We start from the raw sequence: 18,627 nt of genomic DNA, 5'->3' as shown, positions 1-18,627 counted from the left end.
TTATTGACATAAAATGAGGTTAGTAACCTCATGTTATGTCATTTAATTTAAGTTTGATAATTAAAATGAATTAAAACAGAAGTGTTTAATGTATTTTGAAGTTTGAAAATGGACTAATGTCCGAAACATGTCACTTCTTTTTATAAAATATAATATTCAGGGTGCTCAGTTGTACTTATTTACTTAAATATTTAATATATATATATATATATCTATACTTATTTAATACGCAAGCAGGATTTTTGTGACAATTACTCCTCCGAAACTACTGAACCGATTGTCATGTTTTTGGTGTCATTGGAAAGAGCGTAGGGTGAAGTTGTGCAGGAAACTTTTTTTTTAGGGAAATAATGAGAGAGTGAGGCCCTGGAGCCCTTTAAAGTTTCGTATTTCTCCATAAGATTAACATTAGAAACAAAAATTGCTATGAAACTCCAGCTGTTGTCAGAAATCAAAAGTGAGAAGAAGAGCATAGGTTAATCCTAAACAGTCAATAAGTTTGCTAATATAGTATTATAACAGTTTGCTACAAATATTTACTTAGCAATTGCTCGAATTCGAGCAACAGGGACACTAGTATACAGGGTGTTTCACGGGAACCCTGACAAACTTCAGGAAATGATTCCTGGGGTCAAAACTGGTAAAAAAAGTCCTATAAGCATATGTCCTAAACTCACTCGTTTTCTAGTTATACGTAGAAATGTGTTTTTTTTAGGTTTTCAGTGTATCTGTTGAACATTTTAACCTCTAGATTGAAAAATCTACAAGATATTTTAATTAAACTTGCATAGCTAGATAGAATATTAAATTACAAAGATATTTCATAAATATTATGTGCACACATGTTGGGTATGACTGAGAAAAATGAGTTAAAAAATCAAATTTTCCCGAAAAAATAAGGATCCAAAAATTTTTTTTATTTTTGACAGCTCTTCATATTTAAACCATTTAGTCGTTTGGCTTGCAACTTTACCAAAAGTTGTAGAATTTAATGGAGAACAATAAAATATCAACTTGTGTATACCTTTTATGGGGATTATCTTTATCAAAATCAAAAATATTGTAAGGTAACACATATTAATTTAATTTGAAGGAATAAACAAAAATGTATATTTAGCTTATTTATAAACATACCTCACTAAAAATTCGTATATTGGTTTTCCTAGTTGAGAAGGTTCGTATAAAGGCCTAAAATCCTCCATCCTTTTCATTTTTTATGGTGTAAAAAAAGCATACTCACTCACTTTTCTATGTTAACATTATGAGGAAAAATAAAATAAAATAGCTCTCATATTTCTAAGTACATATTTAATTAAAACTTTTTATTTGACATAGTTTAATTGGAACTAAATAATTATAACCTAGTATACCCAAGTTTTACATGTTGTGGTATGTTTTTAATTAATATTAATATAATAATGTATCATAATAATTTTAATAAGCTTTAAATTACTGCAAATTAAAGAAGAAAAACAGTAACTAGGGAAACATCATTCTTTTTTTGCCAATATAAACTATGAAGGCTTGAAGTAAAGTTTTTTTAACTGATGAGGTTTTCAAAATGGCCTCCATTTTTAGACAGACACAGTCTAGCACGTTTAACCAGAGATGATGTAGCTGCTCTTATCATGATAGGATTACTTTTTATTGTTTCTGCTACGGTGTGAATCTTCTCTACCAGCTCTTCTCTTGTTTGAGGCTTGCTTCTGTAAACTTCTGTTTTCATGTATCCCCATAGGAAGTAATCCATCGGAGTCAGGTCGGGCGACCTAGGGGGCCAATTCACTGGTCCTTGATGAGCAATAAGTTTTTCCTCGAAACGGTTTCTCAGCGTTTCAACTACAGCTCGACTCCTGTGTGGGGGAGCACCGTCATGTTGATAAAACATCCTTGCCATTGACTGGATGGGAACATCTTCGAGCAGTTCCGGCAAAGTGTTGTTTAGGAAATGTAGATAACTTACACCGTTTTGAGCACCATCTAAGATGTGAGGTCCTACAAGTTTGTCATTTAAAAGACCGCACCAAACATTCACCGAAAACCTCTGTTGAAAGTTTGTCTCCACTGTGGCATGTGGATTGTCTTCGGCCCATATGTGGACATTTTTTGAGTTGTTTATTCCATTCCGAGTAAATTGAGCTTCATCAGTAAAGAGTATGAACTTAATTTGGTGACGATTTCCTGCTACCCAGCGACAAAACTGAGACCTTCTTAGGGTATCACCAGCGTGAAGCGCCTGAACCTTTCTTAAGTGATAAGGATATAATCCTTCATTATGTAAAATTCTCCAGGTTTTAGAAATAGACACCAGGTGCTGTCGTGAAAGCTTTCTTACGCTTGTTCCTGGGCTTTGCTGAACAGAGTGTAAGATGTCATTTTCAACCTCTACAGGAGTTTGAACTACACCGTCAGGGACAACTTTTCTAACACATCCTGTCTCCCTTAGTCGATTAAATAGATCTGTAAATACTTGCCTATTAGGCGTACGCCTATTGGGAAATCTTCTAGCGTATTCTTGAACGGATGATCTTGAATTTCCATCACAAAATCCATAAATAAATACCATATCTGCATATTCACTGTTAGTGTACATGATATTCACTGCCAATAACAATGGACTGGAAATTCAATGTAAACAAAGTATGCAACAATAAAAATTGCATCAGCTGACCGAGCAAAACAGATGATTTATTAACTGCATTTACAGGTTTACCAATATTCTATTTAATTCAAAGCTATTTTTAGTTGCACACTAAAAAATGTAATCAATTACGAAATAATAACAACAAATATCGATTTTTCAAATACCTGAACCCTTATAATCCGATCCCTCCTGAAACCCAATGAGCTTCAGTTGGTAAATGTTAGGATTTTAAATGTTTATAATAATGCGTCCAAGTTAGTGCACTTCCTAGATTTGTTGAAATTGATTGAGTTGTAAAATATTTTACTTTCTTCCATAAAATGTTTTCACGTCAACCTATACTAACTATGAAGAACTTATTTTTAAAATAGCATTTACATTTTTAAATTTAAAAGGTCAAAACGTCCATTAGGACTAATAGTTGAAAAGACTAATTATTTCCCGTAAAGGATAGGATTGTGCTATTTTTGTGCAAAATGAATATAAAACTGGAATTTTTGGCATTAATCCTAAAGTCCTCAATCAAAATAAGTCATAAGCCAAGTTTTAATAAGATATGTTCAGAAATTTGCAAGTTGTCATATTTTATTTTTCCCTATAAGGTTAACATAGAAAAGTGAGTGAGTATGCTTGTTTTACACCATAAAAAATGAAAAGGATGGAGGATTTTAGGCCTTTATACGAACCTTCTCAACTAGGAAAACCAATATACGAATTTTTAGTGAGGTATGTTTATAAATAAGCTAAATATACATTTTTGTTTATTCCTTCAAATTAAATTAATATGTGTTACCTTACAATATTTTTGATTTTGATAAAGATAATCCCCATAAAAGGTATACACAAGTTGATATTTTATTGTTCTCCATTAAATTCTACAACTTTTGGTAAAGTTGCAAGCCAAACGACTAAATGGTTTAAGTATGAAGAGCTGTCAAAAATAAAAAATATTTTTGGATTATCATTTTTTCGGGAAAATTTGATTTTTTAACTCATTTTTCTCAGTCATACCCAACATGTGTGCACATAATATTTATGAAATCTCTTTGTAATTTAATATTCTATCTAGCTATGCAAGTTTAATTAAAATATCTTGAAGATTTTTTAATCTAGAGGTTAAAATGTTCAACAGATACACTGAAAACCTAAAAAAACACATTTTTACGTATAAATAGCAAACGATTGAGTTTAGGACATATGCTTACAGGACATTTTTTTCTAGTTTTGACCCCAGGAACCATTTCCCGAAGTTTGTCAGGGTTCCCGTGAAACACCCTGTATATATATATAATAAGTGTATGCCTATTATTGTGATAAGGGCTACTACTATATAAACAATTGAAAACATTATAAAAACATTAGTACCCTTTTAATTCTTTTAATTTTAATTAAAGTTTATACATAATTTGCCTCCAGGATTGATTTATTGACATAAAATGAGGTTAGTAACCTCATGTTATGTCATTTAATTTAAGTTTGATAATTAAAATGAATTAAAACAGTAGTTCTATACTAATGAATCAAATCGTTTTTTGCCCACCACTGAATCAAATCGCAATTCAATGCATCAAATTGAATCAAATAGGAATTTTCGATGCATTGCATTTCCCTACTTTTATTATTCAAGCGAGTTACATATTAACTGAATTGTCAAATGTCTGAGAGTTGTTTACCATTTAAATTAGCAAAACTAATAATAAACAAGAATATTTACTAGTGTAAGTAAACATTGGAAGTGTCTGGGAAACAAGCATGGCAGGGAAATAAATTTCAACATAGACGAAGTATGCATCCCATTGTTACAGTTAAAGTGTACCTTATTTAATTTAATTGAATATTATTTCTTTGGTTTTATGTAAAGTGTTAACCAGATCTGCCAGCCACAACAGACGGTCTCCATGATCATTGTAGAATGTAGTGCTAGGAAATGAATTGTACACTTAATTTGTAAATAAATGCACTTTAAATTTCATTTTTTCAGTTTTTTATACAGCTATGGGTAGATTTTTCTTAATTTTTTGTTTAGGGTAAGTATTAGTATATAGTATTTATAAGCTGATAATATATTGTAGGTACATTTTGTACATAATTATAAATGAAGATAATTTTAATATCTCAAACGTACTTGTAATAACGAGCTAGCAAAATAATAGACGAGACAGTTACAAAAACTCTCACTATGAATTACAAGTTGTTGCGCTACAGTAGACTCCCTCTTATCCGGACTCCTCGGGACCGAGGCCAGTCCGGACAACGGTTTTTCCGGTTAAGCCGACGTCCCCAAAAACTCGTTAAAATGGACCATTTACGGTGATATTCGACTTAAATTTAGGAGAGCATTGTTCAGACATGTAATCACTGGTCTCAAATCTTTCCCACGAGAACAGTCGTTTCAGTACCGTCCACTCCCTGCTGATATAGTCCGGTTAAACCAATGTGCTGATTAAAATTGTCCGGTTAAAGAGATGTCATTTCCGTCGAGTGTAGTCCGGTTAAACCAATGTCCGGTTAAGAGGTGTCCGGATAAGAGGGAGTCTACTGTATTGACTACCTTAAACTCTGGCGACGGAATTCCTGCAGTTTTACCCATCGGCATACAGTGTAATTTTGCACTAGCCTAGTAGTGGAAGTTCTAATTCTCAACTGTGTGCCGAATGTCTAATTAGACCTTCCGGAATTTAGACCCTCAGCAACTCTCATTTTATAAACATTTATTTACAAAACATAGGTTGTGTGCCCAAGTACTATACCCCATAAGCCGTAAGGTCTAAAACAGTATCAGTGGATGAGTTTTCTGCATTGACTGTACTTTTAGACCATCCGGGATTTAGACCTTCGGCATACTGCTTGTTAGACCCTCAGCGACAAGTACAAAATGCAAAATGTGTACCGAAGGTCTAATTAGACCTTCCGGGATTTAGACCTTCAGCAACACTCCCAACGGAACTTGTTTCAATCAAAATGTATCTTATCCTCAACAAACAAATATTTTAGACATATAAGACATAAGACATAGCCTATTTTATTTACACAAAACGTTCTTTATAAAGTACATTTCATACATAAGAACAGGTGTTTCGTCATAGTGATGTATTTTATAGTAAATCTAGCTGACCCGGCGAACTTCGTATCGCCTAAGTTATAGGTTTCCCCTAAGACAGACCGATGGAAAGAAAGTACCGTTACGTTTAATTTTCAAGATGATCTCGTTCGCATTGCTCAATCACGTCCTGGTTGAAGTTCGTTCGCTACGCTCACTCACCTTTAGGTTGGAGCTCGTTCGCTACGCTCACTCACCTTTAGGTTGGAGCTCGTTCGCTGCGCTCACTTGCCTTCAGGTTAGCTCGTTTGCTACGCTCACTCGCCTCCAGGTTGAAGTTCGTTCGCTACGCTCACTCACCTTTTGGTTGCAAATTAGCTGTTGTCATAAATGTAAAAGAAATAATAGTGCTGCACCCTGTTGGTAATCCTTGTAACTTTAATGCTATTGAACATCATAGAACAGAACCAACTTGTTTAATTGAAACAGCTGTTAAGATTCATTAATTCCATTTCTCATAAGGTTAACATGGGAAACTCCAGAGCCACTGGGGCGGAGCCCTTTTAAGAATTTCGAAACGGGAAATAGTTTACGTCCGATTCGCATACCTACAGAATTTACACACCAAATTTCATAACGATCGGTGAAGTCGTTCCGGAGGAGTTTGCAGACAAACACTGTGACACGAGAATTTTATATATTAGATTAATAGTTAAAATAATTAAAATAAACTCATGTAGGATATCAGAGAATTTTTATCTACATTATAGGGTTCTCCAAAAATTCTTCAAGTGAATAGTAGGCTTTCTCAATTATTTTATCTTTTATTTTATCTTTGAATTGAGTAGCATTTAAATTTTTATGATACAGGGGTAATTCATTGTAAAATCTAAGTCCCATATATTGAGGGCTGTTCCTTAAAGTCGTCAATTTGTGATAATTATGTGTAAATTTGACTACATCTGACAAATTTTCCTTAGTGTTATGTATCCAATTTAGAATTTCATTTATGTATAATCCAAAAATGGTGTGAATTCTAAGATTTTTAAACAGGTTTTTACATGATTTTCTCCTTCTTGATTTGGTTAATATTCTATAGGGGTGTGCGATGCATCGAAAATGCATCGAAATTTCAATTCGATTCGATTCGATGCATCGAATCGCGATTCGATTCAGTGGTGGTCAAAAAACGATTCGATTCACGAGGGAGTCAGTATCCATATACGAAAAACGCCTGCAGAAAGTCAATGCAATACCCGCAATACAGGAGCGCGTTGCTGTTGCGTTTCCTTTACGAAGGCGTTCTTATTTAATACATTCTTTGCATTAAATATAGCTTTAATTGTTTTATATTTTTTTGTTTTGACATTGCAAATGATTAGAGGTTTTGTTTTTTGTCTTGATGTAAGCAGTGTGTGAAATATTTTACTACTGTGAACCTAGCCAAAACAAGGTAGGTTACTCCAAAATCATTTTAAAAATAAGTCTGAAAAATTGTTACTTAATACTTAACTAGTAAGATCAATGTTATAGACTGATACATTTGGTATTTTTGTTAGGTGTCTGTCGGTCCCCGTCCCCGAATTTTTGTTGGGGCAAAAGAAAAAAAAGAATAATTTATTTCCAAAGAAACACTCTTATATTATTATATCTATTACAGAGGAATTAAAATGTTCAAATGAGAATTAAAAATTAAGTTGGCTCACGACCTTTAAGAATAAAGACACAACAGAGCAATTGCCGCACTGCCACTAGCCAGAGCCAGGTCTAGTCGTCTACTGATAAGAGTAACAAGACAAAAGCCGTGACGCAACACTAACAGTGCAAAGAAAACAAAGTCAAAAGAATAGAAAGACTATTTATCCAGACATACTAGTATAATCATTTATTGTTCATTCAATACCTAATTAAAAATATATTTTAGTATTTTACATAATAAATTATAAACAAAAGAAATATCTGATATAGTGAACAGATCTGTATCTTGGTTAAATAGGGTTAAAAAAATATATTTCTAAGATCCAATACAATATTTACAACTCACAAATTACATTGAATTAATTTCTTTGAAAATAATCTCTAACAGTTTTGTGTTTTTGAATAAAGAAATATATTTCTTTGTCTCTACTTCCTTGTTTCATCACTTGCATTTTGTCAGCAATTGAAGCAACTGGGTAGCAACCGGGCGGTGTAAGAGGGGAGGGGGAGGGTCTATGACCTTGAATTCACACATCGTTGCCCGGGCCTGGCTGGTGAGACTGATTCATTGTTTTTGTTGACATACTACTACCCTTCCAGGGAGAAAAAGGCCCTGCTGTTCCAAAAACATTGAGGGTAGTTTAAAAACATTGACCTGTGTTGCCAAGGGCACTAGAAGATAGCATTTAACTTTCTTGTCTCTTGATTTAATATTATTTTAATCTTCTATATATTATTTAAGAGTTACTTTTCGGGTACCTAATTAGTTGTGATATTGTTTAGCTTCATTTTATGGATTTTTAATTCTTTTCATTCATTAGCTATCAAAATCAGTTGTTTTAGGATTTTAATCTCTTGCAGTACCGGTAGGTCTAAACTACTGTATGACATGATATGCATTTTTTAGTCCTTATTAATTATACCATAAACAATGTTTGTATGTTATTTACTGTTTTTGAGTTTTATAGGAAATTAGTTTACACAATATCTTTTCTTCAATGAGTTCTCCACTTGACATGTTGCTTCTAGCCTATTACTATTTTAGGCCCTATAAAAATAATGCCTATGTAAAGCTGTAGGCCTACTGATGCCAATAATAATTCTTTATTTATGATGATGTAACAAATAATGTAAGTGTGAGGTTATTATACTAAGGAGGTTAGGAGGCAGGGAATGAATGATACATGTTGCATGGTGGAAACATATTATTTTTATTTTCTTCTTGCTTGCAGTCCTGAAGCCGGTCCACAGGCCCTAAACTTGTGATATGTAAATTTATTTCTTAATGGTCTTTTTATATTAAGTTCCATTCAAATTTGTTGTAATTTAGCTACCGGTACCTATTTAGTTATTTAAACAGTTATTAAAATGAGAATGAATGTCTTGATAAAAAAAAATATTTTCTTCTTTCTTGCAGTTGAGCCAATTCCAAGTAAAAATTATGAAATAGGCAAGTAAAGCAGCTCACTGGTATTTCCAGCAGTTATTCTAATACATATGATTGAAAATAAATATTTTTTCACCTAAAATTCATATGTAAGTATGAATAGGCCTAATACCACATCAACAAAAATTTGTATTACACAAATGTAATGAATTTTAATTATTGTTAATCCACTCAATTGACAATTATGAATAGAAAAATACCGTATTGCTTCGAATCGAGTTGCATCGAATCGAATCGAAAATCTTTTGAATCGAATCGTTGCTTCGAATCGAAAATTTTTTGCTGCTTCGCACACCCCTAATATTCTAATAATTTTTTTCTGTAAAATTAGTAGGGATTTGACTTCTGTTGACACTCCCCACAGAATGATACCTCAAGATGGATTCAACGTATCCATAGTAAACTGTGATACATGTATCCTGGGGTACACAGTTTATCAGGTGAAAGAAAGCAAAAGAAATAGATCTTAGTTTGCCTTTCATCTTATCTATGTGATTCTTCCAATTAATATGAGTATCAAGCAATACACCCAAAAATCTATGAGATACTACTAAATTTGGAATTTTATCATGAATTACATTGTTTTTTAAAGAAAATTTAATTATATGAGTTTTGTCAATATTCAGCTTTAAACCATTATCTGTAAACCAATTTTTCATACAATCCAAAGTGTTTTCTATTGATACAATTAAGTTATTTACGTTTATTTTTTAAGTTATTTTTTGAATAAATAAATCAACAAATATTTTTTTTTATTTCAATATTTCTTATACATTAGCATAGTTTTTTTCTAATTAGCTTAGTTTGAGATTAAGGTTACATTAAATTTATTTATATTTTTCATTATATTTATTGGTGCTTACGTATGGCTTTATATCAGTTTTATTTCCTAATAGGTAAGCCAATGTGTATTTCATATTCATATGAAAAAAGGAGTGAGTTCAAGTTTTATTTTAGTTTATAGCGAATTTCTCTATAGGGAAGTAGCTATTACCTTAGGTGGCACGGTAAGACCTAGGCCCGGGACCGATTTACTTTTTAATTTTTATGTCCCCAGAGGTCAAAAACACCATTCGCTCAATTTTTTATATATTTGTGTATATATATTTATATATGTGTGTGTCTGTGGACGCGATAACTTGAGTAATTTTGTCCGATTTTGATGAAATTTGGTTTAAAGGTGTAAGGCAGGATAAACTTAAATGAGTTTGCGAACCAGCATGTTTGGAAGATGAGAACGGGGTTTTATGGAGTAAAAATTAGTTTTTCTAATTTTTGACCCTCAAAACACAAAATTTACCATTTTCTCTAAAGACCTTTTTAAAAAGCTTAAAAACAAATAATTTAGTATCAATTGATAACGGAGAAAATTCAAAAAGTTTTAAATTTGAAATTCCCATGTTATTCTTATTGAGAATATTGTATAACAATGTAGTTTGCTTGTTTATAGATATATTTTGATACTTTGCACTTTTATATTTGATACTTGGCAAATTTATTTATTTTATACTAACCTATTAATATTTTACAAAAAAAAACACACTTTATTAGTTCCTTGAAGCAGCAAACCTAGGTACTCGTTAAACTTAATGTTATTTAAATAGATTTAATTGAAAATCAATTCAGGCAAATGGAAATTTGCTTGGTCGGCAGGTTTGCTGCGTTGGGGGTATTATGAATTCAGTGAGTAAATGAAAGAAAATTGAAGAATATTGATTGATGTAAAACTGGTATGCACCTCTTTCTCAGCCAACATCTCACGGAAAGACTTGATACGGATCTCCAGAGGCACGATGGCTCGCTCACGTGCTGCCCTCACCTCAGCCTCCATGGCTGCCTCTTTACCAATGTCTATCTGTTTCTTTTCTTCCTTTGGCTCAGTAGAGGCTGATATGTTTAAGTCCACTGCATCAACATAAAAGACCATTATTTTTTTGGAGCTAGATACACACATGATTAAACTCATAATACTAATAATTAATAATATACTATACAAAAAAATCCAGGCTTCTGGTTACAAAAATTGTTTATCAAAGGAAAAATAAATTCTTATTCTTGCAAAATTCTTAATACATTCCTAAATTTTTATCTGGGTTTGTGTTTATTTTATAGGAGGTATTTAAGGTATCAGTAATCAGATAACAAATATATTTTGTGAGGTTGGAGTGTGTTGCTTGCTAGTAGAGTGGTTAGCATTTTAGAATTTTAGGGAAGGACTGGTATGATCCACAAAAGCATATCCAAAAAAAATTGAAGAGTTTCTGGGATTGGAACACTTTCCTTTAAAAGCGATCACGCTACTTTAAAACAAAACGACAGGGTACTCACCCTTAGTGTTGTCCATTTTCTGTTTCTTGGCGGCTGAGGCCTCTGTGTCGCTAGAGTTTTCCCGCTTGGTCGCTGCTGGTGTATCGGGGGCCTGAGCAGAGTCTGGGGGACTAGCTACCATCTTGTCTACATCCACACGTCCCACCAGCTCCTCCGGCCTCTCCCACACCGAAGTGCGAGATGACGGATTGTAGAAGAACACTCTGCCATCACCCGTCCACACCACGCACCTACATCAAGTGTACATAATGAGTAGGGCTTACCAACCATCAGGCAAGTATTAATTACAAACCAGCTGTGTACAGTGGCCATGCTATTCAATATTGGACCAACAAGTTTTAAAAAGATACAAAATATTGTAAAGTGTATTCCTTCTCTGTCCAGACAACAAATGAAACAGATTTAAGCAAACCCATTATATCTGATCTCTTGACGACCGCCTCCTTGGAGTAATCGACAGCAACCAACAATTTATGGGCGTTCATTATTACATCTTACAGCAACAAAAGTGCTAGCAGGATTCACTTGCGTTTCCTTTATAAATATACGAATAGTTAAGTTTTGAGTACCTACTCAAATTTCACATGTTACTCAAATAGTAGAAGTGTGCTAGCACAAGGTTTTTGATTAAGCCAAGTTTTGGGGGGAAATTCATGGTCTTACTACTTACCCGAGTCATGAGGGATCCTAGGGGATCTTTTTGAGGGATCCTACTGTGGTGACTATTTACAAAGGACCATAGCATTGGTTATTATGGTCAATAAATCTTGAGGGGGAAATTACTTACCTAGTTTCTAAAAAACCAAAAACAACTGAAGTAAAAATAAAAAAAATATTGACAAAATTCAACATCTGTCACAAAAAAAAAACCAAGTTTTGTACAGTATCTAGACCTAAAAAAGAGTCCTTGAGGAGAAAAGAAAATGTTTAGAGGAACAAGCGTGAGAGGCTACTCACCAAGGAGTCCCTGGCACAGGAGTACTAGAAACAGGCTTAGATTTATCTTGTGCTTTTTGCATTTCCTTTGCTTTCTCTTCTTCATCGTCTTTTTTCTTTTTCACCTGTTCTTCTTGAGCACTGATATCTGCCTCCTTTTTGTTTTTCTCTGCTAGTTCCAATTTCTTTTTCTCTACCTCTTCATCACTGAAAGTTAATAATATTTAAAATTGAAATAGCATAGTAATAATAAAGAGATACAGTAAATTCTTAAGTAAACGGATTTTTAAAGAAAAAAAATGTTTAATTAAAAGTTGTTGTTAAAGTTGTGCAACAATTAACTTACCTGATATTTGTCTATTGAAAATTACCATTACTAAGCCAAAAGAAAGCACTGTTTTTATGATCTGAGTAATCTAAGGACACAGCACAATTATACTTAAGTGGTGGCTCCTTATGAAGAGGACCGTTGATAAAAAATTACTATTTTAATAATTCAAACCTAATATGATTTTGAATAAATGTGGTTACTCAAATGTATTTGTTCATGCTTGACCCTGGAACTACCTATTAGATATTCCAAATCGCCAATGTATTTTGCCGCAGTCTGTATAGATCATTTAAAAAATAGTAGTTTTCATTACTAGGAGCAAAATTAGGCTCTTTTTGGTACCCAATCGCGCCTTGCTTGGAAATATGGTTAAGTAAAGTACCAAAAAGACACTTTTGCTCCGTGTGATGAATACAGTCTAACCTTGATATAAGGAACCTTGATATAACAAATTCCTTGATATAACGAATTTTTTTTAATCCCCTAGAACTCTCCATAAGACACAATGTATATTTTACCTCTACATAACGAACAAACCATAACAACGACCTTGATTTAACAAACCTTTCGTGATTTCGGCTAAAATAAGACACCTCAATATAACAAATTCTTTATTGTCAGAACCTCTACATTGCGAATTTAACCTCTGCATAACAAATTGTCTTTTCCTCGATATAACAAATCCCCCACCCCTTAATTTTTGAAAAATCTGTTTCTTTATCAAATGAAATGGAAAGGTGACGTCATCGCTTGCGCTAACATTCGTCTGCTCCGTTTTATCACATCTCTGTCTGCTGTCGCTGCGCGTGCTATGTTGCAACTGAGAACTGATTTCATTCACTGAGGACTGATGACGACGTAATGTTTAGTACAGGGTGTATACTATTTTATTAAAGTGAAATTCCAGGTTTTTCCATGGTTTTTTTAAGTTTTTCCAGGTTCCCGCGTATTTGTTTGGTTCCACTTAAACTATAATAAATTTAAGACTTGCAGCTTAAGTATACAATATAAACTTACATCAAATTTGCGGTCAAATCTGAAACATCAAATTTGAAACGTCATCGTCGTTGTCCACGATCTCGGCAAAATAATGAATATTTCCCGTGGCAGTGTAAACATCATGGTTAATCTCGCGGTCACGGAAACGTCATCGTCGTTTCCCGCGGTCACGGAAACGTCATCGTCGTCAGCCGCAATCACGGCAAAATCATGAGCATATCACGCGGCCGTGTAGAAATCATCATCTTCGTCTTTTGCGGTCACGGCAAATCATGAAAATCATCCGCGGCCGTGTGGACATCATCATTGCCTCTCGCAGTTATGGAAACGTCATCGCCGTCGTCCGCAATCTCGGCAAAATCATGAATATTTCCCGCGGCAGTGTATACATCATCGTTGATACCGCGGTCACGTAAACGTCATCGTCGTCTCCCGAGGTCACGGAAACGTCATCGTCGTCTCCTGCGGTAACGGAAACGTCATCGTCGTCTCCCGCGGTCACGGAAACGTCATCGTCGTCGGCCGCTATCGCGGCAAAATCATGAGCATTTTACGCGGCCGTGTAGAAATTATCATCGTCATCTTTCGCAGTCACGGCAAATCATGAAAATCTTCCACGGCCGTGTAGACATCATCATTGACTCCAGTGGTTAGGGAAACGTAATCGTCGAAGTACGCGATCGCGGTAAAATCATGAATATTTACCGCAGCCATGTTAACATCATCGTCGTCTCCCGCGGTCACGGAAACGTCATCGTTGTCGTCCGCAATCGCGGCAAATCATGAAAATTTCCGGCGGACGTGTAGATGTCATTGTTGTATCCTGCGATCACTGAAACATCATCGTTGTCTCCCGCGGTCACGAAAACGTCATCGTCGTCGCCCGCAATAGCGGCAAGACGCATTTTACGACTACAATCTTCTACCGGGGCTAAAATAAAAATCCCGGAATCGGTCCAAAAATCCCGGCTTTTTTAGGTCCCTTCAAATTCAAGGTTATTTCCCGGTTCTCCCGGTTTTCCCGGTTGGTATACACCCTGTAGTAAGCTGTGATTGGGCGATAAGTAACCATGGTGAATTGTACAATTTTTGGATAAAGAGAAACCTAAGAAAGGATATAAAAAAAAGAGCAAAGAGAAAGAATAGCAACATCGTTATTTTAACATTCCTTTTACGAGTGTTTTTATTATCTTTAATGCCTATGATTATACACTTTTATGACTTATCTAATAATTTATTGTTTTCAATACGATTTGTTTCAACTAGCAACACCAATGCTATAGATAATGATTATTATTGACATTCCTCTGATGTGATAAATCAGTACTGTACTGTAAGTAGCCTACCGGCCTATCACGAGCAGTATCTTACAAAACTTTCTACTGTTTTTGTTCTTTACATGGTTTAAGACTACGCAATTCAGTGTTTGGCTAGGGTTTAGGAGGGTTAGAACAAGCTGTGATTTTAAACTTACAGTTATTAACCTGTACCAAGGTCAATGCCATTTTCATGATTGCGCAATATTCAAGATCCCTCCCCTTTATTATGCCGGATAATTTAGGTTCTACTGTACAATGTGAACACTGTACTGTAAAGTATTGTAGCCTATGCTACTTTAATTGTGTTTTAATGAGGTCAAATCCCGACCTATGTTGACCGACGCTGGTTCTGAACCTCGACTTAGCGAAATTTCTGCAAACCTAACCTCTATATAATGAACCTCTTTTTAACGAAATCCTTGATATAACGAATATTCAGTTCGGTCCCTTCAGATTCGTTATACTGAGGTTGGACTGTATTTTCATCATACTGTGGAAATAGCCTTCTAATTGTTACAACATTAGACCTTGAGGTTATACAAAGTCACCATCAACGTTTACATTTCTGTTGTTTACAAACACAACTTTACACATTGTATGATTAGTAGCGTTTTCATAATGCACTGATAAAATTTTCAAGTTGGCGAACCAAAAAATTTACCATATCTTTTTTCTGTTCCCTATTTGAAGTCACCAGAAACTATGATTTTGCTAACGATTTAGAGAACTAAAAACGGCTGCTTTCCAGACAGTACGAAGGAAATTTCACTTTTTCATTTTGATGTCCCCAGAGGCCAAAAACACTATTCGTTCAAAATTTATATATATATATCTATATACAGGGTGTCCCGGAACTCTCTACCAATATTATAGGGCATTGCCCCTAGGTAAGAAACATACCTAAATATCATATTTAAATTGTCCGGAAGTCCTTAGTTACTCACACAGCCGGCATTTAGTTTTTTTCATTTATTAATTGTTTTCTAAAGAATGGTTAAACGTATAAAATGGAAACTTTGCACAAACATTTATGACACCTAGACAAAGCTACCAAAACATTATGACGATATTTCAAATTGATAAAACAAAATGGCGGCCATTTAAAATTTTGTTTCCTTAATTAACTCAAAAACCGTTAATTTTAAAAAAAGGCTACTTAATTTTTTATTTTTAAAGCAAAATATCCAAACCAACAAAATAAGACTTTTTTCCGCCATGTCCTATATTATCGGCAACATTCCTTTGCCCGCTTTCTAACTATTTTTAAAAACATGCAAACTGTTTACATGTCAAAACCAAACAAAACAGCTGGGATTTATTTTTGATGGGAAAACAAATGTATTGACACCTGTTTCAGAATGTAATAGCATTCAAATCAATCACAATGTTATCCTTATGGAAGGAACTTTGAGGGCAGCCAACGCCCTTAAAAAGATATATTTTGAAAATCTAAAGCCAGTGACGATGTGTTTTACCTTAAAGTGCGAGCGTCGCTCACAGCGACTATTCGTATTTCGTATAGTACGCATTGTTGCCATGGATGCATTGGCTGGTTAATGCGTCAGTATGTTCCAAAAGCTTCAAATTATCGATCGCCGGTTCATTTCGCTCTTTAACTGTCGCTAGCAGTCAGCTGTTTACATGTCAATTCTTTGTTTCTTTGTGCGCAGTGACGCTTTGAGATTACGTTACGTTTTACCTTTGCGCTGTTTGTTTTGAAACAAAGTTATTTGTGTATAAAGTTTTGTTTTCTAGTTAGTTTGTGTTCTGTATAAACGTTTGAATACGCTGCACTTTGATTTTGGTGCGGCAAAACGTCGGTGTTGAAAACTTTGGTCTGAAATTTTAAATTTATTTTTATTTTTGTATATTTTTATGTGCAATGAACTGTGTATGATTGTGATATGACAAGGACTGCGTTCTTGTGATTTCAATAAGGTGAGTGATGCCCAAAAAAAATTATCATACTGAAGTATTGACCTCACCTAATATACCATGTTGTTTAGGAATAAAAATATGTATATACTAGCGGAAAACCCGTGCTTCGCTACGGAAACTTTCGAATTGGTTGAAATGTTTATTAAATTAGTGTTCAATTGCCAGATTATGGTAAAATAAAACACATTAAACAAACAATAAATTATTTTAATTTTTATATTTCATTTTATGATAATGATTAAAACTGCAGTTAACAGTTCGTTATTCGTACTATTTTTGATTATTTACAGAATATCTTAGTATATCTTAGTAATCTAGTATATCTTATAGTGATGGGCGGATCCAAGAAAATGTCGCTACCCGATCCGGATCTTGAAAAATTTGTATCCGGATCTTCGATCCAGATACACACTGTCATAAGGGCGGGTAAAAAAAAAATGTAATTAACAGAATTCCTTCCAATTTAAATCATACTGTTTAAAATTAAATTGGTAATGTTTAAAGGTTAGTATATCTTATATATAGAGTAATCTCCAGTTGAGCCCATAATCCCTCATTTTTTGGGGACACTAACAATTTAAAAAACCATAAAATTCACTAAGTTTGCACGACCACCAAAAGGGTATCTGTGTATATTTTACTATAGTTCGATCTTGAGTATGATATATCGTGGTTTTTGCATGCAGCATCCAATTTATTCATGCCTGGATCACCTCTTGTTCATCTCTTCCTTATATTCGTTCCAGGTCCACAGTACTGATAGCAGGGTATGTGAAGTTCTACAAGTAAAATACCCCGTGTCTGTGTACAAGAAGTCTATACTGTGTTCTAACTTTGAAAAATATTAGATGGGGGAGTCTTGACTTTTTATTCAGTCTGTATATACAGAGATAATCTTCTTGTACACAGACACAGGGTATTTTATAGTGATGGACAAGACCCAAGACTTCGAGATTTTTTTATCACGAAGCATCGGGCGGGAAATCGGTCTCTAACATGGATACAGACAGCTTTGTGTTACGAAAAAAATCGGGGTTGTACAGTGATACAGACAGCTTTGTGTTAGTAAACAAATTGGGGTTGTACAGTGATACAGACTCCTTCGTGTTAGTAAAAAAATCGGGGTTGTACAGTGATACAGACTCCTTTGTGTTAGTAAACAAATCGGGGTTGTACAGTGATACAGACTCCTTTGTGTTAGTAAACAAATCGGGGTTGTACAGTGATACAGACTCTTTCGTGTTAGTAAAAAAATCGGGGTTGTACAGTGATACAGACTCCTTTGTGTTAGTAAACAAATCAGGGGGAAATCGGTCTCTTACATGGATACAGCCAGCTTTGTGTTAGGAAAAAATCGGGAAAAAATTTGAAAAAATCGGATCTATCAAAACCAGATCCAGCCCAAGATCCAGAATTTTTTTGGATCCGATTGGGTGCCGGTTCTAGCTCAGATCCGGCGGATCCGGTAGTCCGATATCCGGATCCGACCATCACTAATATCTTAGTTAGCACGATAACTCGAGCAAAAAAGATCCAATTTCGATGAAATTTTTTTATAAACGTGTAAACCTACGTTTATTCGAACGAGTTCGCGAACCAGCATGATCGTCCATGGGAACGGGGTTTTATGGGGTAAAAATTGTTTTTTCTCGTTTTTGACCCCAAAAACATAAAATTTCCTAAAATTTCTCTAGACTATTTTGAAGATCTTAAAAAAAACAAATAATTTAGTCTATTGAAGTGTTTTTGTATGGTTATTGGTTATGTAGAAAATTGTAAATTAAAAAATGTCCATGTTATTCTTATGGAGAATAAGTAAACTGTTTTAGTTTGCTTGTTTATGGAATCATTTGGATCAAACTTGGCAAATCTATTTATTTTATACTAAGCTATTATTATTTTACTAAAAAACACACTTTATTACCCTCCCTGTAGGCAGCAAACTTA

At 34.3% G+C, this 18,627-nt stretch overlaps 1 protein-coding gene across 1 annotated transcript in view; it reads right to left on the bottom strand.

Annotated features, from left to right (window-relative positions):
• Window positions 1–18,627, bottom strand: part of LOC128984075 (transcription elongation regulator 1) — a 176,631-nt gene that overhangs the window by 93,519 nt on the left and 64,485 nt on the right. The window contains exons 10-12 of the mRNA XM_054403360.1: window positions 12,115–12,300; window positions 11,158–11,387; window positions 10,568–10,734 (exon numbers count right to left, since the gene is read on the bottom strand). Coding sequence (XP_054259335.1) covers window positions 10,568–10,734; window positions 11,158–11,387; window positions 12,115–12,300 — 583 coding nt within the window. The remainder of the gene's footprint in view (window positions 1–10,567; window positions 10,735–11,157; window positions 11,388–12,114; window positions 12,301–18,627) is intronic.

This window comes from Macrosteles quadrilineatus, unplaced genomic scaffold (genome assembly GCF_028750875.1).
Source record: "Macrosteles quadrilineatus isolate MER2022 unplaced genomic scaffold, UCM_ALF_1.0 Scaffold_1__1_contigs__length_201487025, whole genome shotgun sequence".
Lineage (NCBI taxonomy): Eukaryota > Metazoa > Arthropoda > Insecta > Hemiptera > Cicadellidae > Macrosteles > Macrosteles quadrilineatus.
This window is presented reverse-complemented; position numbering and strand designations above follow the sequence as displayed.